The 24,636-nt window shown below is 40.9% G+C and overlaps 1 protein-coding gene and 1 pseudogene across 2 annotated transcripts in view; both read right to left on the reverse strand.

Annotated features, from left to right (window-relative positions):
* Nucleotides 1-24,636, reverse strand: part of NAPB (NSF attachment protein beta) — a 46,689-nt gene that overhangs the window by 11,540 nt on the left and 10,513 nt on the right. Inside the window, exons 2-7 of one of the 2 annotated variants that reach the window (XM_044263569.1) lie at nt 18,584-18,663; nt 15,437-15,553; nt 13,541-13,587; nt 13,296-13,373; nt 2,698-2,753; nt 2,434-2,518 (exon numbers count right to left, since the gene is read on the reverse strand). In XM_044263569.1, coding sequence (XP_044119504.1) covers nt 2,434-2,518; nt 2,698-2,753; nt 13,296-13,373; nt 13,541-13,587; nt 15,437-15,553; nt 18,584-18,663 — 463 coding nt within the window. Of the gene's footprint in view, nt 1-2,433; nt 2,519-2,697; nt 2,754-13,295; nt 13,374-13,540; nt 13,588-15,436; nt 15,554-18,583; nt 18,664-24,636 lie in introns of those variants that run through there. The other variant, XM_044263570.1, reaches the window with a different exon arrangement.
* LOC122916324 lies at nt 7,822-8,665 on the reverse strand (annotated as a pseudogene).

Consider the following 24,636-nt stretch of genomic DNA (forward strand, 5'->3'; position numbering starts at 1 on the left):
ATTATCTCAACAGATGGATAAAAAAGTGCTCGACTAAAACCAATATACTTTGAGGATAAAAACACTCTACAAAGGAAGAAAAGGGTACTTCCTCAAACTGATAAAGCATATCCACCAGAGACCCGCAGGTAATATCCTATTGAATGATGAGGACTGAAAGCTTTCTGCCTAAGATGGGAATAAGACAAGGATGTGTGCTCTTGCTACTTCTATTTACCATTGCTCTAGAAGGTCTAGTCAGGGCAAATAACAAGAAAATGACATAAAAGGCCACCAAACTGGAGAATAAGTAGAGCTACCTGCAGATAACATGAAAACGTGATTTTGTACAAATAAAATCCCAAGGAATCAAAGAAAAACAAAAATCAAACAAAAAAACCCCAAACCCATTAGAGCTAATAAACTAATTCATCAATGTTGCAGTATATAAAACTAGCAATTAACAATCTGAAAAGAAAACTGCGAAAACAATTCCATTTACAATAGCATTAAAAAGAATAAAATACTTAGGAGTATATTTAATCAAAGAAGTGCAAAGCTTACACACTAAAAACTTCAAAATGTTACTGAACGAAATTAGAGAAGATCTAAACAAAAGCAAACGCACCTTGGGTTCATAGTATGGAAGACTTAAGAATGTTAAGATGTCAATATTTTCCAAATCGGTCTATAGATTCAATGTAATCCTCATCAAATTCCAGCTGGCTAAGAAGTATGAACTGACAAACTGATCTTAAAGTTCATATGGACATGACAGGGTCCCAGAATAGGCAAATAATCTTGGGTTGAAAAAAAAAGATCAAAGTTGAAGGACTCACAGTTCCTGATTTTAAAACAAAGCCATAAAATCAAGACAATGTGATACTGGCATACAAACAGACATATAAGACTAATGGGACAGAATGGTCAAACAGAGTATCACTCAAATAATTTCCTATGAGGGGGCCGAGACCATTTAATGGCAAAAAGACAGTGTATTCAACAAAAAGTGCTCGGAAAACTGCATATCCACAAGCAAAAGAGTGAAGTTGGGTCCTCACCTAACACTATATACAAAAATTAACTCAAAATGAATTTAAGACCTAAACCTAAGGGCTCTAACTATAAATCTCTTAGGACTTCAAGTTAAAAACTACATGTTAGGGGCACCTGGGTGGCTCAGTGGGTTAAAGCCTCTGCCTTTGGCTCAGGTCATGATCCCAGGGTCCTAGGATAGAGCCCCACATCAGGCTCTCTGCTCAGCAGGGAGCCTGCTTCCTCCTCTCTCTCTGCTTGCCTCTCTGACTACTTGTGATCTCTGTCTGTCAAATAAATAAATAAAACCTTTAAAAAAACAACAAAAACAAAACTACATGTCAAAGGACATGAACAAGAGTAGAAGGCAACCCAAAGAACAGGAGAAAATATGTGTAAATCATATATCTGATAAGGAATTAATATCTAAAATACGAATTAAAATATAAATAAAATATAAATTCTAAAACAAGAATTTCTAACTTCTTAGTAATAAGAATTCCTAAAATATAATACTAAAAAACAAACACCCCACTTCAAAAATAGGCAAAGAAATTGAATAAACATTTCTCCAATGAAGATATAAAATGGCTAACAAGCACAAGAAAAGGGTCAACATCACCAACCATGAAGGTAAGAAGTAATGGAAATCAAAACCACAACGACTTACTTCATACTCACTAAGGTAACTATTACCAAAAAGACAGTACTGGTAAGGATGAGGAGCAACTGGAATCCTGGCACATTGCTGGTGGGAATGTAAAATGGGGCAGGGCGCTGTGGATGAGTCTGATGGTTCCTCAAAGAATTAAAAACAGACCTGCCACATAAACCAGCAATCCCAATCCCAGGCATATAACCAAGACAATGGCAAGCCTCCCTTCACAAAAACATGAACACCAATGTTCAGAGCAGCATTATTCGTAAATAGTTCAAAAATGAAGAAAACTCAAATGGTAAACATTTACTGATAAACAGGTAAACAGACGGCAGAATATTAGTCAGCTATGAAAAGAAAGGAAGTATCATTACATGCTAAAAAAAAGATGAATCTTGAAAAAAAACTGCAACGTGAAAGAAGTGAGTCCCAAAAGGCCACCTATCATAGAAGGCCTAGAATAAACAAATCCATTAAGACAGAAACTAGATACTGGTTTCCAGAGTCTGGGAGGAGGGAAGAATGGAATCTTCCCCACTAGTGGATAACAAAAATGCTTGGAATTCCAAGCATTAGGTGCTGGTGATGGTTACACAATTGTGACATACTAAAACCCACTGACTTGTATTCTTTACCAGAGTGAACTATATGATGTGTGAATTAAATCTCGATAAAAAGTAAAATTCAATGAAGTGTATAATTAAGAAAGAACAAGATTCAGTGACTTCTGCCAGAAACTGTTGAGACCACAGCAGCCTCACCTGCTCGTAGATCTCGATGGCTTTCTGGTACTGCTCCAGCTGGGCAGCATACGCTGCCACTTTCAGCAGACACTTGTTAGCTGAACTGAAATCAAGAACCAGAGCAGAGCAAATTAACAAAATTTAACAGAAAAATTAAAAGGTATCCCAGTACAACACCTTTATTTGGTACAGCCCGATATGCTCACAGAGTATAGTAAAGGTTTGTCTTTTATCGCAAGTAACAAAACCAATTTTAGTTAGATTAAGAAAAACAGCACTTGCCTGTTGGATTCTTCCCCTTTGTAATAATCAGCTGATTGTTCATAATGTGCAATAGCCTGAAAAACACACATGCATTTTATTCAAACTACTTCTCAGAAGAGCTACAATTACACATTAATTTGCAGTGGTATTATTCCTATAGATAATAAACCTATTTCAACAGCACACCTTTCACAGATGGCCTCCTTTATTTGGGGAAGACAAGAGAGCATGCACATCCAGAGAAGCCTAGTGACAGAATACTTACCATCCATCAAAATCTCTTCCTCCTTTCCCCCAAAGCAAACGCCCAGCTACATCATTTCCCCAGCCCCTAATGCAATTCCAGGTCATTGTGACCTGTTGTTTCCAACAGAATGTAAAGAGGCATGCTGTGAGCCTCTCCCAGGCTTGGTCTGTCCACCTAACTGTGCACCCTTCTCTAGGTCTCTTCTGCTCCCAAGACCTAGAATGCCAATGAACAAGTCTGGAGTGATAGTGGAAGCCAAAAGCTGAAGACAGCAGAACTGCTGTCCACCTGATTCCTAAATTACTACAAAGGGCAGAATATACTTCAACCACCATGTACCCACTGCTGCCAAACCCAGGACAGCTATATTAGAGACATATGAAGAGATCTACCGCTTACTACAGCAGCACAGAATTTCCTCCTTAATACCTTAAGTGTCATCTAGAATAAGGATGTTGCCTTCAATCTAAAATATGTGGTGCTAAATTAACAGTCAAGTGGAGAGGAAACAAGTTGCAGGCTGGAAAGTTAGGAACCCTAATCAAGCATATGACAACTCAGAAGGCAGAACACAAACACATCCCTACTGGAGCCAGAAACTCCAAGGGAAGAAGCTCTATGGCAGCAAAGTTTTGTGAGAGAGAACTCGGGAAAGAATTAGCTTGTTTGTAGGCAATTATAAAAGAATAGGCAAAGTCCAATGATAGGGCCTCATAAGACTGGAAAGGCCAATGACCTCTATATCCCAAACAGCAAAACGTAAGCTTGAACAACATTTTAAACTAAGTGTCTGACAAACTTTTCTGTAATTGCCCAAAATATAAATATTTTAGGTTTTGTGAGCCATACGATCTGTTGCAACAACTTAGCTCTCCTGCAGTGCCACAAAAGCAACATGTCTATGTTCCAAAAACTTTATCTGTAGACAATGAAATTTTGACTTCACATGATTTTTATGTGTCACGAACTGCTTTTTTTCCCAACAGTGATTAAAAAATGCAAAACCAAAAAAAAAAAAAAAAAAAGCAAAACCTGTTCTTTTTTTTTTTTTTTTAAGATCTTATTTATTCATTTGACAGAGAGAGAGATCACAAGTAGGCAGAGAGGCAGGCAAAGAGAGGCGGGGGAAGCGGGCTCCCCACTGAGCAGAAAACCCGATGCGGGACTTGTTCCCAAGACCCTGAGATCACGACCTGAGCCGAAGGCAGAGGCTTAGCCCACTGAGCCACCCAGGTGCCCCGTAAAACCTATTCTTTGTCAGAGAGAGAGCGAACACAGGCAGGCAGAGTAGCAGGCAGAGGCAGAGGGAGAAGTCATCTCCCTGCCAAGGAAAGAGCCCGATGTGGGACTCAATCCCAGGTTACTGGGATCATGACCTGGGCAGAAGGCAGCTGCTTAACTGACTGAGCCACTCAGGTGTCCCTGTAAAACCAATCTTAACTTGTGGGTGTACATAAACAGGTGGTGGGTCTATAGAGCTATGCCTTAAATTTCAAGGTTTTCCCAGTAAGTCCTAAAGAGGAAGCTGGCATTATGCAAACAACAGTCTACAGGTGTTCCCTTCCCACTAAGCCCATAGCTTCAAGGAAGTACCAAGTAATGACATAAGAGGGAGGCACAAAGACAAACAACAAACCAAACAGGCTTAGGGAACCATGTTAAAGCTTTGGGTATGGCTCCTCAGAGCTGACTGGAGACAGACTTGGCCATTAATGCCTCAGCCCCCACTTTCTGCAAGTACTAGTACAATGACCAAGACCAAAAATGACTTGGTTTATAGAATTTGTTTACTCTGAGGCCTCGGGCTGAAGGGGTCACAGTCAATATTAGCCAAGTCTGGACTACAAAGCACATTGACAGTGTGTGAAAAACTGACATTTCCGGGCTTTTTTTTTTAAGATTTTGTTTATTTATTTGATAGAGAGAGCACAAGTAAGCAGAGCAGCAGACAGAGGGGCCGGCAGAAGGAGAGAAGCAGGTTTCCTGCTGAGCAGAGAGCCTGGTGCAGGGCTTGATCCCAGGACCCTGGGTTCATGACCCAAGCCGAAGCCTAACCGACTGAGCCACCCAGGCACCCTGACATTTCTAGGTTTAAACAATTATGGTTTGGGTCTTTTTGGTCAGCCTACCCTAACTAATATGCTCCCCCAATAAATTTTCTGAGTATTATTTATAACAGAGGCAAAATTAGAAACAAGGCAAGTAGTAAAATATAATAGACTACTACCCTAAGATTAAGAATAATGATGGGGTGCTTGGGTGGTTCAGTTGATTAAGGGTCCAACTCCTGATATCAGCTCAGGCCTTGATCTCAGGGTTGTGAGTTTAAGCCCTGTGCTGGGCTCCACGTTGGGTGGGTGGAGCCTCCTGAAAAAAAAAAAAAAGATAATGACAGATAGTATCAATATGGAAATTTCTTCATGAAATATTAAATTAACAAAAATACATGAAAGACACACTGTGGCCCTCTTTTTACAAATACATAAACACATATAGAAAACATCTGGGACAGATGCCTTTGGAGCATTTGTCAGAGCTGTCACATACACATGCCTGTGGGATGATCTGATCAATGTATTTATTCTCCCACTAAAATGTTAGCTCTGCGAGGGCAGGTTGTAAGAGAGTTTCACTCACCATTATGTCCCTGAGCCTAGCATGTCTATCATACAGCAGTGCTCAATAAATAGATGCTAAGTGAATGAAGGCAAGCTGCATTTCAAATGATGGCCCCTATACCTCCTGGGGGGTGGTGGGGAGTGTCACTACTTATTTCTACAGTTCTTACAACACCAGAACTCAATGAACAGTGTTGGATTGAATTGTCTGTAACTGCTGTTTTGGGGGTAAAAATAAATGGCCAAATGTGGACAATATGGTTTAACCTAATAGTTCTTAAATAATGATAGTGGTTCATCGAAATGTTAAAACTGTAAACTACGGCTAGATTTATCATAGTAAAAAGGAAAACGAAAGCTTGGTTTTTGATAATACTAATTAAAACAATAATCAAACTTTATGATATTCCCAAGTTTTGACAGAAGCTGTAGTTGAAAGGAAAGCCTTATCTAGTGGCTTAACAGAGAAGTTTCAGAGAAAAGAAGTTGTCACAGCTCATTTTTTGGGGGGGGGCTTTAAAACAATTTCAGAGGCTGCAATTCAATTTATTCATTCATTCAACAAGTATTTATTCACTCAGTGTTTCGCTTCACCATGTAAGCAAAAACGTGGTTAAGACAGGTCTCCTGGCTTTACCAAGCATGCAGTCAAGTGGAACTAACATTATAAAGTAACACAGAAGGTTCAAAGTGCTGGAGATCATGATGGAGATATTTATGGAGGTCCAAAGGAAATTCATGGTGGGGGGTGATAATTAAGAGGTTCCTGAGGTTTAAAAGTCAGTAACCTATAGCTCATTAAGCCATGTACCCACATGGCTCTAGCAGTCTAACGTCCAGGCAAGTTTAGTCAATGGTGACAAGAAAAAAACAGGCTAATCAGAAGAGCTACTGTGTCACTGCATGGCAGTCAGCTAAAGCTTTGGCTGGCCAGGGGGTGTCACTGGTTGTCATTAAGTGATTTGGTACTAGAAGTACCACCTTATATCCACTGGATGCTGCCAGAGTTGGACAGTAAGCACCTGAGGGCATGTGGAACACTCTGCTACATGAATCGCTTCAAGGCTGCTGACCCACTCTGGATAGCAAAGATAGCAGAAAGGCCTGATAGTGAAAAAAAATGAACAAGAAACCAAAGAACACACTTACAAAGACAGTCAGTACTCACTGACTCCAAAACAAATGATGATGATGCTGACGCTGCTATATAGGAGCTAAAACTCTGACATATGCTATCTTCCTTTTAGAATGAACAGAAATGCCAATGGTCTGCTGTCCCAGAGAAAGGCATGTAAATGTCCCTGAAACATCTTAAGATGTGTTCATCTTAATTCCTATATATTGTTCCTATATATATTGTTCCTTATATTGTTCCTATATATACAATTCCTCCAAAGACATGAGAATTTGGAAATATCCTCTCAGTAGGAAACCATCACCTCCATGATTTAGCTTCAAAGACCACAATTTTATACATAGAGTAAGCACAGGATACCATTTGATAATGATATAGGAGTGTGTGAAAATAATTATAACAAATACAATGTGGTGATGACCTCCCACTTAGTAATTCCCATGTAGCATGGAAAAATCTCCAAGACATACTGTCAAGTGAAAAAAAGATTAAGTACATATTGAGTGCATATTAGTATACAGGATGATATGTATAATCAAATATACACACACAAAACCAATATTATATATTTTCTATAGATAACACAGAAGAAAGCTTTTTAAAGATAAACACCAGAGTGGAAACAGTTGATTACCACCTGAAAAGAGGTAACTGACTAGGTTATCGATGAGATTCATGATTAAAGGGATTTCTGTCTTAGTTAAAATGTTTTGAATTTTAAAAACAATCATAAAGTAAAAGCGTATCTCATATAGGGACACCTGGCTGTCTCAGTCATTGGGGCGACTCTTGATCTCAGGGTCCTGAGTTTGAGCCCTAGGTTGGGTGTAGAGATTACTTTAAAAAACTCTTAAAAAAAAATTAATATGTATTCAGTTAAAAAGCCAAGATGCAAAACTGTATGGTTAAGCCCATTTGTGTCATGTTAAAGGACACATATTTATAACTTACACTTATATAGGAAACAACTAGAAAGATACACATCAACTCTTAACAATGGTTACTTCTGGGGTGCCTGGGTAGCTCAGTGGGTTAAGCCTCTGTCTTCAGCTCAGGTCATGGTCTTGGGGTCCTGAGATGGAGCCCCGCTTTGGGTTCTCTGCTCAGCGGGGAGCCTGCTTCCCCCCCCTCTCTGCCTACCTCTCTGCCTACTTGTGATCTTTCTCTCTGTCAAATAAATAAAGTCTTAAAAAAAATGGTTACTTTTGGGAGGTTGGAACGGGGAAAGGACACTTGTCTTTACATTAAATGCTTTTTATTGTTTGATTTTTTAGTCTATGAACATGTATGACTTTTATAATACATATATAAACTCTGTTCATTCCTCACTCTGTAGGGAGAACATCGTAATGGAAAAAACCACATTAACCCATTTTGTGACCCCATTTGATAGTTCTGCTTTAGATGATCCTAAGCCCCATGACTCTGCCACACTGCAACATCGTCCCACATAAAATGAACTATGATCCCACACAAGTATTTCCCACTCTGCCCTTCCTGCTTCATTTGGACTAGACACATCCAGATGTGAAGCAGAGTCATAAGAAACCATGAATTGAATGTATCAGGCATCTGACACCTTAGAAAGAATTCCTCGAAGTCAGTTTTCTTCACACAGCTAGTATACATGCGCAGGGCTACAACCTTAATCTTCCATTTACTGTATTTCAAAGGTCCTGTAAATCCCATGGCTTCTGTTATCTTCATGAAGGCACCAACCTTCTCCTCCATAGGCTGTGGAGAATACTTGGTAGTAGAAAGCTTATTTGTGGTGTGATACTTCCTACTCCACTAAACACCTGTCCCAGGAATCAGTTCTGACCCACCACATTCTAGGGACTGGCTCTTCCGAGGACACTGGAAAGTACCAGACAGAGACCTGCCCTACTATCCCTGTGTAGAAGATACAGGTACCAATCGGCTGCATACTGCAACCCACTGGGAAATAGTAATCTGGTTCCTAAGGACTCAAACCAGCAATACCATGTTCCTCTACAACTATTTCTGGGTAAGGGGCGGGGGCTTCCAGAGTCCCCGTGGCCCCCACCCTTTGCCTATGTTGTCCTTTCACCAGCGGGTGCCTGGCAACAGCCTCACAGGTCATCTTTGGATATCCACACCTGGTTTAGAATTTTAAAATGTAGTGAAATTTAACAGGCACAAGTAGACCCTTCCCATTAGAAATCTGCTTGCTGTTTCTTACAATTTCAAAGACCATGATAAATATCAAAAGTAGAGCACAGCCACCAATAGCAACACCACACATAACAATAAATACAAAACCAGCTTGTTATCCTGTTATTTAAGTAGCCCACCAAAGGAACTGCAATAATATTCCTTCCTGGGAAATCTGGTAAATGTCACGATGCTGGAAAATATATGAATCCTGAAATGAGAGACAAGACCCTCTAGGACTGTGGTCCTCATCAGTGTCCTAAAGCAAATGCAATTTCTAAGTCACAAGAAGAGTCTACTTTGTAGATAGATTTAAATGGCTTTCAGATGGGATCAATTCTTAGAACATGTGCCCCTAGATAGGACCTAACATGAACTTGCCACAGGCACACCTACACAGTAACAAACAGTATTAAATCATGTTCTTGAGGGGCTGAAACAGAAATGAATCACAGTTCCTCTGGGTCATTTAAAAGCCCATTTAGGGGCACCTGGGTAGTTCAGCTGTTTAAGCGTCCGGCTCATGGTTTGGGCTCAGGTCATGATCTCATGGGTCATGGAATAAGATTGAGCCCTGAGTCAGGCTCTGCACTCAGTGAGGCATCTGCTTGAAGAATCTGTCTCTCTCCCTCTCCCTTTGCCCCTCCCCCTGCTCTCTCTCTCTCTCTCTCTCTCTCACACACACACCCATGTGCACACTCTCTCCTTAAAAGAAATGACTAAATCTTAAGAAAATTTTTCTAAAAAGCCCATTTAAAGAGGACCCATTTATTACTGTTTAATTCATAAAATCAAAAAAATAATGTGAGTCTTTGAAACTCCATACTTGTTCACTAACTAAATCAGAGAACATACAACAGCTTGTATTAACAGGGAAAAAAATTCATTTGTAGTAAATGAAATGTAAGATACCTTACATTATATACATACAACTGATTTTTCAAACAATATATATAACTGATAATTGATTTTTCAAACTTAAACTTCGAGCACCAAGCTAAGGCAATAATGTTTCTAAACTGGTGACTCAGTCAGTTAAGTGTCTGCCTTGGGTTCAGGTCATGATGGGGGGAGGAGTGAGGGAGGGTCTCTGCTATGCAGGGAGCCTACTTCTCTCTCCCTTTGCCAGCTGCTTCCCCTGCTTGTGCTTGCTCTCTCTCAATATCTGTCAAATAAGTAAAATCTTAAAAAAATAAATAAATAAATAAACACAGGAGCCCAAATATCAGGGAACACCACAAGGTAACCCTGCGTGTGCTGAGTAATACTCTTTTTTTTTTTTTTTTTTTCTGAGTAATACTCTTAAATTGCTTTTAAAAGGGCATACCACATCAGCGAAGGGAGATGCCACCTGCTGGCCAACTCGTAGAATGGCAGGAAAACCATCCGGGCATTAGAAGTTGCCATGACAAATCAAAATCTTTAAAGAAGGAAAACAAGAGTATGCTATAGATCATTTTATCCACTCTGAATTTTATGGAGACCCATGTATGAAGTGGTTGCCCGAAAACATGCCCTGGCAGCAGAGGCAACACAGTGCCGTGGGCTCCTGACTCAGAGTTCCTTCCTGACCATGCTGGGCAAGGAGTCGACAATGCAACCTCTGCTAGAAAGACGATCTGCATGACTGCTGCCCCCGCGATGATTCAACCTCAATAAAGATGTTGAGCCCTTCAAGACACCCTGACCAAAAAGATATCCCAGCCACACTAGACCCATCTCCTTTCTGTTCATTATCAATTCTGCACCAGAGAGCAAAGAAGGGTTCAGGTTTGGGTCTCCTCACCCTCTCCAGAGTCTACAGATAGCTTCCCCAATAAAAAGGGGCACAAGCAACACACTCAGTGGCCCTGATTTAGTCACAAGCAAAGTATTCTTAGAAAACCATGGCATATTATGACAAAAAATGGCCAAATCATGAATTCTGTGTAAAAGTCATTGAATTTTGTGCTGCACAACTACAAGGTAGTGCTTAGCATGAAGTCAGAGGGCAAAGGTTAACAATGCCAATCCAACTTTAGAAGTAAGAGACAACTCCCCACACCAAGATTCTATGTGCTTTGGTAAGTATGCTGCTATGGCAGAGATGGGTGCATTATCTGCTGATTTATCAGAGTTCTGGGCTCTTGGGATACATCAGTAAACCAGAGGCAAAGCTCTATGCAGATATAGGCACCCACTCTAGTGTAGGGAAAGATGATGAATAACAGGAATGATGAGCAAGCATTTGTAGCATATGATGTAAGGCAATAAGTGTGCTGCAAAAAAAAAGAAAAAGCTAAGGTGGGGGAGGTGTCTGGGTATGTATTCGTGACAGGCCAGGGTTCCAATTTTAACTAGGTGGTCATGATAAGTCTCATGGAAAAGGTAACAAATGAGCAAAAATTTGAAGCACAAGTGGGAGTTAGCCATGTAGGCATCTGTGGAAAAGCCCCACAGAGGAAATAGCAATACAAAGGTCCTGAGATAGGAGCTCATCTGGCATGTATGAAGATCAGCAAAGAGGCCATGGTGGCCACAGCATGGTATAGCATGGGGGAGAACGGTGAGGCAGAGCAAGAGGAAAGTTCAGAGAGGTACAGGGGTGAAGAGGCAGATCAGTGGGGCCTCAGAGTCCATCTCCAAGGCTATTCCTCTGGGTGAAGAGGAGGCAACATCAGGTTGTAAGCAGTAGAGACACAATCTGATGTACTTTTGACAAGGATTGCTCTGGCAATCCTTACACTGGGGTAGAGGGTCACTATTATTGACATTATCAAGACCAGTATAATATATATGAAATTACCATTTCGTATCAGGAGCAAATTTCTTATGTTGACAACAGTGTCCATCTTCCTAACTTGCTAACATATTACACCTACCCTCTTGATGGTCCCCTAGAATTTTGGTCAACATGCTATTTGTCAGTATAAAGCCCCCTTTCCCTAAGAAAATGCACAGAAGCAGAAGAGGGTGAATCCAAAAGAAGGGGTGATGAGGACCCTATGCCCAGGACTCAGAGCTCAAGCAGGAAAAGAAGGGAAGCCAGTTTGGAGGCTCCTTGCAGAGATCCAGGGAAAGCTGACAACAAGGTTGAGTGAGAGGTGCCCAGACGTGGGAGCATGGAGGACACCATCAGAGAAATCGCCTATAGGCTGGATGTACAGAAAAGGAGAAGGCAGGGATGCCTATGGTTTGGAGGCGAACATCATGGTGGGGTATCAGAATTCTGACTCAGACACACTGGGCTGGAGGTTGATGGTCACAGACAGGAGGGTAGAATCTGAGGTGTAGAGAGATGTGGACTTCAGATGGACTTTCAAGCCACTGGCATACAGATGATCTGTAAAGCTATGATGCTGAGTGCACAGAGAGTACTAAGGGAGCAATGTGGAGTGAGGGAAGACAAGGAGTCAACCCCGGGTGCCCCACACTAGAGGGTGGGGAGAAGAGGAGGCACCATTAGGCACCTGTGCCAGAGGTTGAGAGAAACCATGAGACAAAAGAGAGGAAGAGGGACGCCTGTCTGATGCCACAGCAGGCTCAAGGAGTGCTCTGACTATTCAGATAGGACACAACTATACTCCTAAGAGCATGCCTGGTACTCATCAGCCTGGCAAAAACAACCAATGGATTCCACTACTGTTTGTCCTTCTCACTCACACCTCCTGTCTTCCTTCTACAGTACTTAGGACAGTGTTACACAAACATCTGTCTCCAGAACTGTGGCAGCCTCTGGAGTCTGACAAATGTCTTCCTCTTGCTGAGGTATCTTGAGCCCTGCCAGCCATCTCATGACTGAGAAGACAGTATGAAACAGGAGGAAGCTGTGTGCTGGGGCCAGCTTTGCCTCAGCTCCGCTGGTTCCAACCTAAGTGATTCCAGGCAGTGCAGTCCTTCCAAGTCCGATCTCCCACACCCATAAGGGGACCTCTGTGTTGTAAAACTGGAAAGCAGTTAAATCCACAGCATGCAAGCAAGAACAGAGCCTGGGAAACAGTGGTGCTCAGTGAGCATTTTCTCCTGCCTCTCTTCTTTTGCTACTATAAATCAGAGCTCAGCAAACCAGACTAGGTGTGGCCAAGCTGGAATTCAGCTCCCTTCCTCCTCCAGGTCAGGGCCTGAATATAAAGGTGTGAAGATGCCTGCAGTCCTAAAGCTTCCTTCACAGGGCCACAGAGGCCTTGGTGACCAAGAAAAAGACTTCTGCTAACACCACCATCCTGACATGAGTCACCCAGAGCAAAGGATAACAGGAAGGCCTGGTAAACCTTACCCGGCTCTCAGGGGCCACACGCTCAACCCAACAGAGGCCCATTTAGTCTTCAGTCTGTCAGGCCACCCACCCTCCATATGAAGCCATCTCAATGGCGCTGTACCACTTACCTCTGGGAGAGAGCTCCCTGAGTCATGTCATCCACCTGCCTCGTACCCAGCTGTGGAGGAACTGTGCCCAGCTTACCTTCTCAATGTCTACCAGTTCAGTCTCATAGATCTCCGCAATGGTGATGTGGTGCTTGGCTGCGATTGTAAACCTTCCCTGGGGTAAAAAAAAAAAAAAAAAAAAAAAAAAATACAGAGTTATGTCCTGCTTTTACCATTTTGAATGTCAATCCCTTTGGGAAGCAAAAAACAACGACAAAAGTACAACTGTAAGCCATCTCCAGGATTCCACCCCATAGCCGCTCAAGCAAGGCAGTGTCTTACCATGTCTGTGTAAATGTCGATGGCTGCATTTAAGCAGTTGATAGCCTCTGAAGCGAAGGCATTTAAGAAAAACAATGAAAAATCCATTCAGTCAAAGAGGGTTCTGGGGAGCCTATCTTCCTGGCTGTTACTAGAATGTTAAAGAGGTTGCATTTGCTGTGGATGGTGGGCAGGTGAGTTAGTAAAAAGCAAGCAGAAATCACACACAAGGCCAGACACCTCAGTATGGTCAGTTCCCAGCAGGTGTAACTGCAGCTGGCCTGGGACTGGCTCAGTACTCTCAACTTGACAGTGAAGACCCCAGCCAGGGCCAAGACTACATTAAAAAGCAGACAAAACCATGTGGGCTGTCATCAACACTGATCAGCTTTAGTTGCTAAAATATAAATGTAAAAACATTCTTCAAATGATATCATATGTTATATATATATGTGTACATCTATATGTCTTCTAGAATTTATATATATAATTCATGTGAATTATATATATATAATATATATGAATTATAGAAGACAGTCCTTCATAAGGAAGATCATTTCAGTAGATTTGATTCTTCATGCAGCCAAAATCAAAAGCACTTCGAAATACCTGTTCAAACAACTCAAAGTCAACATTTCATACAACATTAAAAGACGCTAACTTTTGGTGTACCAATATATGCCAAAAGGAAGAAAAAAAAATCTAGTGATACTGCTAATAAATTCTATTCATTTTCTGAAACACTGAGCCAACAAATTTCCTGTCACAAAATGGTGGTCTTTATAAGGCTGACATTTGGGGACAGCTCCAAATTTATTGCTTTTGCTTTAAAGGAGGCAGCAAAGAGAAAAGGCCTGACTGAAGCATTAGAAAGGTGCACAGATTAACAAAATTAAAAGCAACTTCCTCCCACGCTATATTAAGAAATGTGGTTTATTATATCTTTAAAAATACAGAAAAATAACCTACCCACAATGCCACTCAAACCCACTGCTAGTATTTTGATCCACTCTTCCTTCCAGTGTTTTCTGGATGCATTTCTATATGCACACCTTTCTTCATAAATTTGAGATCTCAATTCTCATGAGGTTCTTTGGTTACCATGTAGATACTGACGCTCATTGAAGAAGCTCTTAATCCAGGGACTTTATTAATGCCTGCATCATATTCTAGAATACTGATACATTACAATTTTACCATTCTATCCATGCTGTTCATTTAGGCCATGTCCAGTTTTTAACATGTGGAAATAGAATGTGATTAATCTTTATACAAAAGCCCTGGAAGCAGCTTCATTCTCAATGATATATTCATAATAAAAGTTGGGATTTCTGTGTTAAAATGCACTGCTAAAAGAGAAAAATGAGACTCCACAGCTACTAGTGCATGTGCTATAGGAAGAAGTTAGTACTTTTAATCACTGAGTTTATACTCTTAACTAGAAAAGAAATAATATTTGCAAAATTTTGCCACTTTAAATATACAAGTTCATTCTTTCTTCAAAACCAGTACTTTGAAAAACATTCCTCAAAAAGTCAGATGAATATTGGGTGAATAAGTTGTTTATACCTATCAGATATTATAATCTCCCATTAACTGGATCTTAAAATGCACCAGGTATTTAGGAGTGAGGGACCATTCCTTTTCTTTACTGACTAATAATATATTCATAAAGTTAAATGGCATTTAAGAAAATAGTGCTGTCAACTAAATAGCCAGGACAAATTGAACACAATTTCTCCTCATAGAACCTCAAAATGATTATGGAAAAATCCCTAAAATTACTAAAATATCTATCATCCCAAAGCACAAAAATTTATTTTTCCCAGGACTCCAAGGTTGAGCAGCATATCCTGTGAGAAAGGTCCCTGGTATTGACCCTATGGTTCTAGTCACAGAGATGGAGGTGCATCTTACCTTGAGGGTCTGCCTTCTTGTAAGCATTGCCAGCATCCACAAAGCTGGTGGCAGAATCATGCTTGCTCTGAAGCTGCATATGGAGCTTGGCTGCCTGACAAAATGCATTTCCTGCAGCTGAAGAAGACAGGTCACTACAATTAATCACAGGGGAACAGGTGTTCCCAGGGTGGTCTGTGCTCTTAAAGTACTGGACCTACTCCTGGAAAAGTTCCTTGTCACTGAAAAGCAGCATTTCAGTCAAAAGCACATGTAAATGTGGTCAAGTGCGACTCAGATATGTGTAAAGAAACCTCAACCAAATTGAACAGTGACAAAAGTATCTCTCAGCCCCAGGAAACCTCCAAGTGACACCTGAGTAACAGGTCTCCATTTGGTACCAGAGCCAGTCCCGTTCAACTCCAACATATACTAAACACTGACCAGGGCTTCAGGCTACAGGTGTTTAAAGAAAGGTAAAACACTGAGGTCAGGAATACTTATTTGCTCATCTTTTTTCTCACAGCGCCCAATGGACTTGGCTGTCATTGTTGAAGAAAGCGCTAATGGAGCCTTCTCGGACAAAGTAAGTATCTCAAAGAGTGAAAATTAGGCCCACAATTTCAAAACTCAAAGTTTCTTAAGTTATAACAAAATCTGACTGAACTTCATATGAGGTTTAACATGTGAAAACTTGCACATTCCTTGTGGGATGATGGGTGGGTTTGGTTAGGTGCAGTCCGGGTTTCTGCTGGGACAAGACATAATGTGAAAGGTTTACGCACAGAATTTTTTCAGAAAAGGTTTTCATCAGGGACTGTAAATTCTGGAGTGGCAGAAAAGAAGGAGGGAAGGAATGCCTAGCCACAGGAGTCACATGAACAAGGAATAAATGCTTGAAGGCAAGAAAAACCTCAGAACAGAGGCTACTGATAAGCCCACGCTACCTGCAGGAGGGATGAACACAGCGGGCAGGGGAGGTGAAGGCTGAAAATGCTATGGGGACAATTCTGGAAGGCTTTAATGCCTTAATGCCAGCACAAGGAACCTGGACAAGGATGAGCCCCCAGTGTCATGAAGTTCTTGGCTCAGAGAGAACCACCACAGACTGGGAAGCACAAGGTCTATGGGGTCACAGCTCAGTGAGGTCTGGAATAGGGAAGTCAGCACTTAAAGGAATAGATGGGAAAGAGATCCCTTCACTAGGAAGGAAAAACATGATGACGAACATCAAAAGACCTTTTGGTACTTAAAAAAAATATTGTTAGTCATTTCAAAAATCGTGACAGACACCAAAAAAACCCATTGCTGGTATTAAGAAATAAAGCATTCAATTCCACAAAGCTTTGGCTATCATCCCTTATTCTGACTCCTCTTCCAGAGGTAACCACACAATTCCTACTCAGGCTTCTGGACTTCCACCTGAGGGAAAAGAAAAGAATCAGTACGGACTCCTGATCCAGCCTGCCCAGGCTCAACTCTGGCTCTGGCCAGAGAAAAAGAGTGCCCAGGCAGTGTTGAAAATCTCAGACATCAGTCTGAGCAATCAGAGAGGAAGTGGCCCCCCACTGAGTGAGACTGGGGAACCCTTGCCCACCATGCTTTAACGCTTAAACTGGTGAATCACGGGGTTGGCGGTCCCACAGGAGGGGCTGCCAGGGGAGTAGGCAAGTACATGTGGCAGCAGCTAACTGAATGGCAGCTCTGATGGGCTCTGCCTCAGGAGAGTAGAGTAATAGCTTGGGCCTCCCAAGTAAAATGCTTCTAACAGATTGGCTCCTGTTATGCATACAATGGCCAATCTCATCAATACATGCAAATCATTCCTTGGATTATACCTTTATAAAATACAAAAGATACAAATGGTGAGACAATGTTCTTTTCTCTTCTACAGTTTTCAATATGTTATAATTCAGGTGTAAGTACATTTTGAAAACATAACATATCCTTTTAACCTAAAACTGAATCGATAAGTGAATTTTACTCAGAAAGGACCATTCATTCAGATTCTTATATTTCTATAGCAATTTCTTCACTGAAATGTTTTTAAAGTGTCAGCCTTAATGGGTAAATCAACACAGTATACACCCTAAGCTTATACAATATTATAGTCCATTATATCTCAATAAAGCTAGGGGAAAAAAGCAGATGGGGAAAAGATTTGTGTAGAGGGCAACATCCCTACTTCAGATCATGTAGCAGGTGCAAGCCAGGACTACAGACCCAGTCCCTGTTCTAGCTGAAGGCTGGCTCCATTTTCATTACAGAAAGATCCTATTACAGAGACATAACAAGCCCCCCCCTTTTTTTTTTTACTTTTTTTTCCCCCAATTTATTTATTTTCAGAAAAACAGTATTCATTATTTTTTCACCACACCCAGTGCTCCATGCAAGCTGTGCCCTCTATAATACCCACCACCTGGTACCCCAACCTCCCACACCCCCGCCACTTCAAACCCCTCAGATTGTTTTTCAGAGTCCATAGTCTCTCATGGTTCACCTCCCCTTCCAATTTACCCAAATTCCCTACTCCTCTCTAACGCCCCTTGTCCTCCATGCTATTGGTTATGCTCCACAAATGAGTGAAACCATATGATAATTGACTCTCTCTGCTTGACTGATTTCACTCAGCATAATCTCTTCCAGTCCCGTCCATGTTTTTATAGCAGGGGACAAGTTTGTTTCTCAAATCACTGTTAGAAAGAGTCATCTTTTCTCAGACCAATAAAATAATTCCACTATTTTGGAATTAATTTTGTTATGTGTAATTTGTTACATGTAATTTCACTGGATAGAAAGCATTATGTTAAAAAGTAACAACAAATCTGTTGGAGTTTATAGAAATAACACTCTTACTGTCACATTTCTCAATGTAACCTCAATCAGCTACCACAGAGCTCCTCCCACAGTAAGAAATTCTCAACCAATGTTTAGGTAAAAAAACAAACAAACAAAAAAACAGGCTTTGTTCACTTAGATCAAGATTCTTTTCTTCCAGGCCATGGTGACCACACCAGTTATTCCAGTAAGCACACCTGTCTCAGACAACAGGAGGAATGCAGACAGCTATTTCTTCCTTCAAGATGATTTTAAAGTTATCTGCCTGAAAAGCAAAAAACAAAACAAAACAAAACAAACAAACAAACAAAACAAAAAATTTATACATACCACTCCAATTTTTAGCCATCTTGAACATATTTGCAGCTCTGGTATACATTTCACAAGCCTCTTCTATTTTTGTGTTTCCTCTGAGAAAAATTGAAAAACGAGGTTAAGGTTTCCTTCAGCAACCATCCACATCTCTAACTCTCCCTCCCTCAAATAATAAGCATTTAATGAGCATTTACTATGCACCAGACAAGTAAAGAATCTTAGCTGCTTGCTCAAAGGGTACACCCTTATTATTCCTGTCTTCTAAATGAGGAAACTGAGGCATACAAAAGTAAAGTAAATACCCTAAGGTCACACAGCAAGGATGCCACAGAACTGAGACTCAAATACAGAGTCTCAGACTGAGTCTCAGACTCAGACTCAAATAGAGACTCATCTCAGAGCCAAAGGTCTTTTTTTTTTTTTTTTTAAGATTTTATTTATTTATTTGACAGACGGAGATCACAAGTAGGCAGAGAAGCAGGCAGAGAGAGAGGAGGAAGCAGGGTCCCCGCTGACCAGACAGCCGATGTGGGGCTCGATCCCAGGACCCTGAGACCATGACCTGAGCCAAAGGCAGAAGCTTTAACCCACTGAGCCACCCAGGCACCCTAGAGCCAGAGTTTTTAATCAGAGTTTTCCATGTATAGAAATTGAAGTTTTAGGTCAATTGGAGAAATAAGAAGTACTATATATATATTTTTAAAATATTTTATTTATTTATTTGACAGAGAGAGAGAGATCACAAGTAGGCAGAGAGGCAGGCAGAGAGTGGGAAGCAGGCTCCCTGCTGAGCAGAGAGCCCTATGTGGGGCTCGATCTCAGGACCCTGAGATCATGACCTGAGCCGAAGGCAGAGGCTTAACCCACTGAGCCACCCAGGTGCCCCAAGAAGTACAATATTTGCATAAGATTAAAATTTGAAGATTAAAGACATTTTTTACCCTGTTTTTTAAGAGTTTAGCACTATGCTTATCCAGACTTTAAAAACAAACAAAAAACAAAAACAAAAGCCTGAAGCCATGCTTTTTGACTACAACATTATCATCTCTGGCAGGAAACAAGCTCTTCTCCATCATGGAAGGGCCTCAGTGTCCAGACCATCAACCCATGTGGAAATGCATTTTATAACATCCTGAGAAAAATTTAAAAACTGCTGCTTGAATACATATTGTTATGGAAAGTTCTCCACTAGGCAGCTGATTCCACTGAGGGACAGCTTTAGCTGTCAGACATGTCCTCTTACACAAAGGCAAAAATAATCCTCTGTAACTTGCACCAGAGTTTTCTAATTCAGCCTTCGTTCTTCCTAAGCTAAACGAAGACCCTTTTATGAATGATGTTTCTCTACCTTGTCTATCTATACTATAAACATAAATAACCAAAGAATGAAGACAAAACACCATATACAGTGAAGAATTCAGAGTGGTTTAAGGACACAAGGACTAAGAGAAAGGGGAGATCAAGGTTGACCCTTGGAGAGTGGGCACAATATGAACAACAGTGAGCACATATGCATATATCAGAAACTCAAAGAGGGTCTGAGCTCTAGCAGAGGGACATAGACAATTCTGTGTCAGTACGCCTCGGATGCAGTACACTGACTCCAGTGTGACTCACACCTTAGGCGGTAACTACTTCTCTGGGCCTCAAGTTTTTGCATGTGTAAACAGTGGATGGCAGAATATCTACTTGTGGGTCATTATAAAGCTCAATGGAAATAATCCATATATAGTGGTCGCTGCAGGGCTTAACCCAGAGTCTGTACTCAATCAAGATGATTATTATAATTACATGCAGATACTAAGGCATAAAGACTTTGGGGCATATTTGTACAAATAAGGGACATGCCTGTCTGCTAAGGAAGGGATTTATATCTGGAATGGGTAATGAACTCTTACAACTCAATAAAAAAAGAAATGACTTAATAATTTTAAAAAAATAGACAAAGGATCTGATTAGACATTTCCTCAAAGAAGTTACACAAACAGCCAATAAGCACATGAAAAGTTATTCAACATTATTAGTAATCAGGGAAATGCAAATCAAAACCACAAATGATATCCCATTTCACACCTGTGAGGATGGCTAGAATCAAAAGACAGATAATAACAAATGTTAGGGAGGATGTAAAGAATTTGGAACCCTCCTATACTGTTGGTACAATGTAAAATGCTGCAGCCACATTTAGTTAGTTGCTCAAATCATACTTCCGAGGAAGTTTTTTTTTTTTTCTTTTTTTAAAATTTATTTGACAGAGATCACAAGTGGGCAGAGAGGCAGGCAGAGAGAGAGGAAGGAAAGCAGGCTCCCTGCTGAGCAGAGAGCCGGATGGGGCTTGATCCCAGGACCGTGGGATCATGCCCTGGGCCAAAAGCAGAGGCTTTAACCCACTGAGCCACCCAGGCGCCCCAGTTGCTCAAAAGGTTAAACGTAGAGTTACTATATAACCCAGTGGTACACACCCAAGAGAAATGAAAAGACTATGCCCATACAAAAACTTGTATACAAACATTCACCCTAGCATTATTCATAACTGCCCAAAAGTGGGAACAACCTAAATGTCCATCAACTGATGAGAAGATAAAAAAAATGTGGTATATGCACACAATGGAATATTGGACAATAAAAAGAAATGAAGTACTCTAAAGCTCTAATGCGGATAAGCCTTGAAAGCATTATGTTAAATGAAAGAAGCCATGAGCATATTATAAGATATCATTTCAGAGTAAGCAAATCTATAGAGACAGAAAACAGATTAGTGGTTGCCTAGAGTTTGGGAGAAAAATGGGCAGGGGCAAGGAGAGTAGAGTTTCTTTTGGTGGCAATAAGAATGTTCTAAAATTGGATTATGATGGATGCACAGCTTTGTGACTATGGTAAAAACTATTGAACTGGACACGTTAAATGGATGAATTATATAGTACTTATTATATATAAAGCTGTACCACTCTCTTCCTCACCCCCCCCCACACACACACCTTTGGGGGCTATGTCACAGTGAATGACAGGATGGCGACAAGCCACACCAAAAATATATTGTCAGAATTAGCACCGCTTTCTTTCAATCACACCCTTATATATTAAAACAACAATAAAACAATTAGCTAATTACCCCAATGGAAAATTCCTAAGTTTTTGATCTTAGCCGTCCATAATTCCCTGGAGCTAACAAAGGCTTACCACTTTCTTGTCTTATTTTTCTAAAGTGTACCAGGAATCTTACACTGTAATTATAGTTCAATCATGCTTATTAAAGGTTTCCAAATAAAACTAGCTTAATTAAAATGTACTTTACCCTCTTATTTTTGGAGACAGATTCAGCTAGGAATAATAGAACGCCTACATTATGCTAGGTTTTATGCTGGATATTTCCACATATGTTATGTCATTTCCATCATTATTACAACCACAGTGAAAGATGCTAAATCCATTTGACAGAAGAGAAAATTCTGTCTGCAGGTGCCTGGCTCAGGTCATGATCTGGGGGTCTTGGGATTGAGCCCTGGTTTTAGGATTGAGCCCCTTGTCAGGCTCCCTGCTTAGTGGGGAGCCTGCTTCTCCTTCTCATTCTGCTTGTGCTCTCTCTCAAATAACTAAATAAAACTAGAAAAAGAAAAAACAAAACTGTATCTGGAGGTCAATGGCTCACCCAAGGTCATCCAGTCAAGGTCAGTGGTGGAGCTGAACCTGACGTCATGTTCAGTGATCATTATAAAAATAATGAATATATTTTTATAAAAACTAAAACACTCCCCTCTCCTAAAACAGAATCATGAGAAGTATACTCATTTTATAAGCACTAGAAAAACTCACTTGTCATAAACAAAACATAACTTTAACAATTTATGAAGAAATGTACTTCTGAAATCATTCCAAATGCCTACTGTGTTCTATTCATGTGAAAGTTAATGTTTCTGAATTTTAAGGACAAATACTCAGAACTTATGTTCAAATAATTCAAATGGTTATTATTCAAAGCCTCCATAAGTGAGGTATAAGATCCTTGAAAAGAGAATTAAGTTCTAAGAGGGAATCTGGTACATTATAAAGTGATATAAATGTAAGTACAGGGCACTAAACTGACATTAAGAGAAGCTAAACTGAGCCATACTTAACTATTTGGGGAGATTATGCTACCAGACGTTTGAAGAAAACGCCTTCTGCACTACAAAAGGAAATTGACCAGCCCTAAGAACCACCACTGCCACCATCACCTCCATCACCATCACCACTGCCACCAACATCACCTCCAGCACCATCGCCTATACCACCACCATCACCTCTACCACCACCATCATTATCCCACCCATGCAGCCTCAGTTGACTCCACCAACTCTCAATTCCAGGGGCAGGGTGGACTCCCTTCCCTTCTTGACACTGCTTATTCAGGAGAAACTCACTGAGATCAGTGTCAGAAAACACTAAGAAAAAAAAAAAAATGTTCTCATCCATGAAGAGATCAGAATACCGAGGAAAAATATTTAACTTCAGTGCTTGGAAAAGATCTGAGTGCCCATCCCACCTCCCATGTTCTACTAAAGAAACATGGTGAGAGCCCCTACATGTCCCACCAGGAGCCAGTGAACCACAGAGCTGTACCTTGAGCCCAGCCTGCAAGTCCCTCCCTCTCTTCACAATCCCACCCTGTCTGTTCCGATTCAGATGCTGCGGGGCACGGGGAGGAGAATCCAGTCTAGAAAACTACAGCCCATTATTTCAATGAACTCCCATAACATCTAAACGCAGATCAGTCATTGATTTTTTAAAAACAAATTAATCCTCAAATAATCTAAAGTCTTGATTTTTCCTCATCCTGAATAAGAACTATTTTTGGAGTACTACAAAACACTGGCAATCAGTGGGTGAGAAGAGGGAGACGTTAAAGTAGCATCATGGGGACTAAGAACACACACAATGAGAGGTACCCAAAAGAAAAGGAGGCAACTACTGAGGGAGAAGCAAAGGTGCTTCTAAAATCACAGAGTAGCAGAGAAGAAATATAAAAATGACACTGACAGTGCTGTTTCGGTGTGAAAGCAGAACTAGAGACAAAATTCAAATCTATTATAATCAAAGTATCCTGAATGGATGTCAAACTACATCAGAGGGCTGCAAACAGGGATAACTTTTCCGAATGCCTGGGACCCGTGGGAGAAGACCCCACCAACCAGGACAGCTCCTTACTTTCACTATCTTTGAGCAACATTACTTTAGCCCTTAGGCTGACCCTAGGGACAGAAACCAGAACAGGGCCTGGCACACAGGTCTCAATAACAATGCTGACTATTCAGGATCTGCGTGGAAGAAATTAACCACATTACATTTTTTTGGAAGTTTTCCCATTTATCATCCAAACTAAAAAGCAAACACAAAAAGTATCCAGAAAGGAGAGAAAAATCCAAACTCTGTTTAAAATATCTCCATTAACAGAAATGCTATTTCCCTACTCACAACACTGCTGACACCAAACATGTGGGTTTTCCATATCTAATTCTCCAGTTCTCTGCAGGCACCAACTAGGTGTCTTACAATTCAATTCAACTGTGACACTACCCAGAGTCAATGCAAACCCAATATGATAAGGGGCCAGTCCCACAAGACTGCCCCTTCTCAAGTAGTGGGTCCTCAAGGTACTCACATCTCTAACTTGGCTAAAAATGAGGAGTTCCCACAACCCCCTCCTCAAATATGATTAATTTTCAAGAACTCACAGAACTCAGGAAAACATTTTCTTAAGATCACAAATGATGTAACTCAGAAACAGCTAATGGAAGAGATGCACAGGGCAAGGTATATTGGAAGGAGTACAAGGAGCATCCATACCCTCTCCAGGGGCACCACCTCCCAATACCTCCATATGTTCACCACCCCAGAAGCTCTCTGAACCCACCATTTAGGGTTCTGGGAAGATTCTTCACTACATAGGCATGACTGATTAAATCACTGACCACTGGTGATCAATTCAATCCCCAACCCTTCTTCTCTCCTGGGAAGGTTTGGGGGTGGGGCTGAAAGTTCCAACCCTCTAACCATATGGTTGGCTCCTCTGAGGACCAGCCCTCATTCTG

Source organism: Neovison vison, chromosome 8, assembly GCF_020171115.1.
Source record: "Neovison vison isolate M4711 chromosome 8, ASM_NN_V1, whole genome shotgun sequence".
Taxonomy (NCBI): domain Eukaryota; kingdom Metazoa; phylum Chordata; class Mammalia; order Carnivora; family Mustelidae; genus Neogale; species Neogale vison.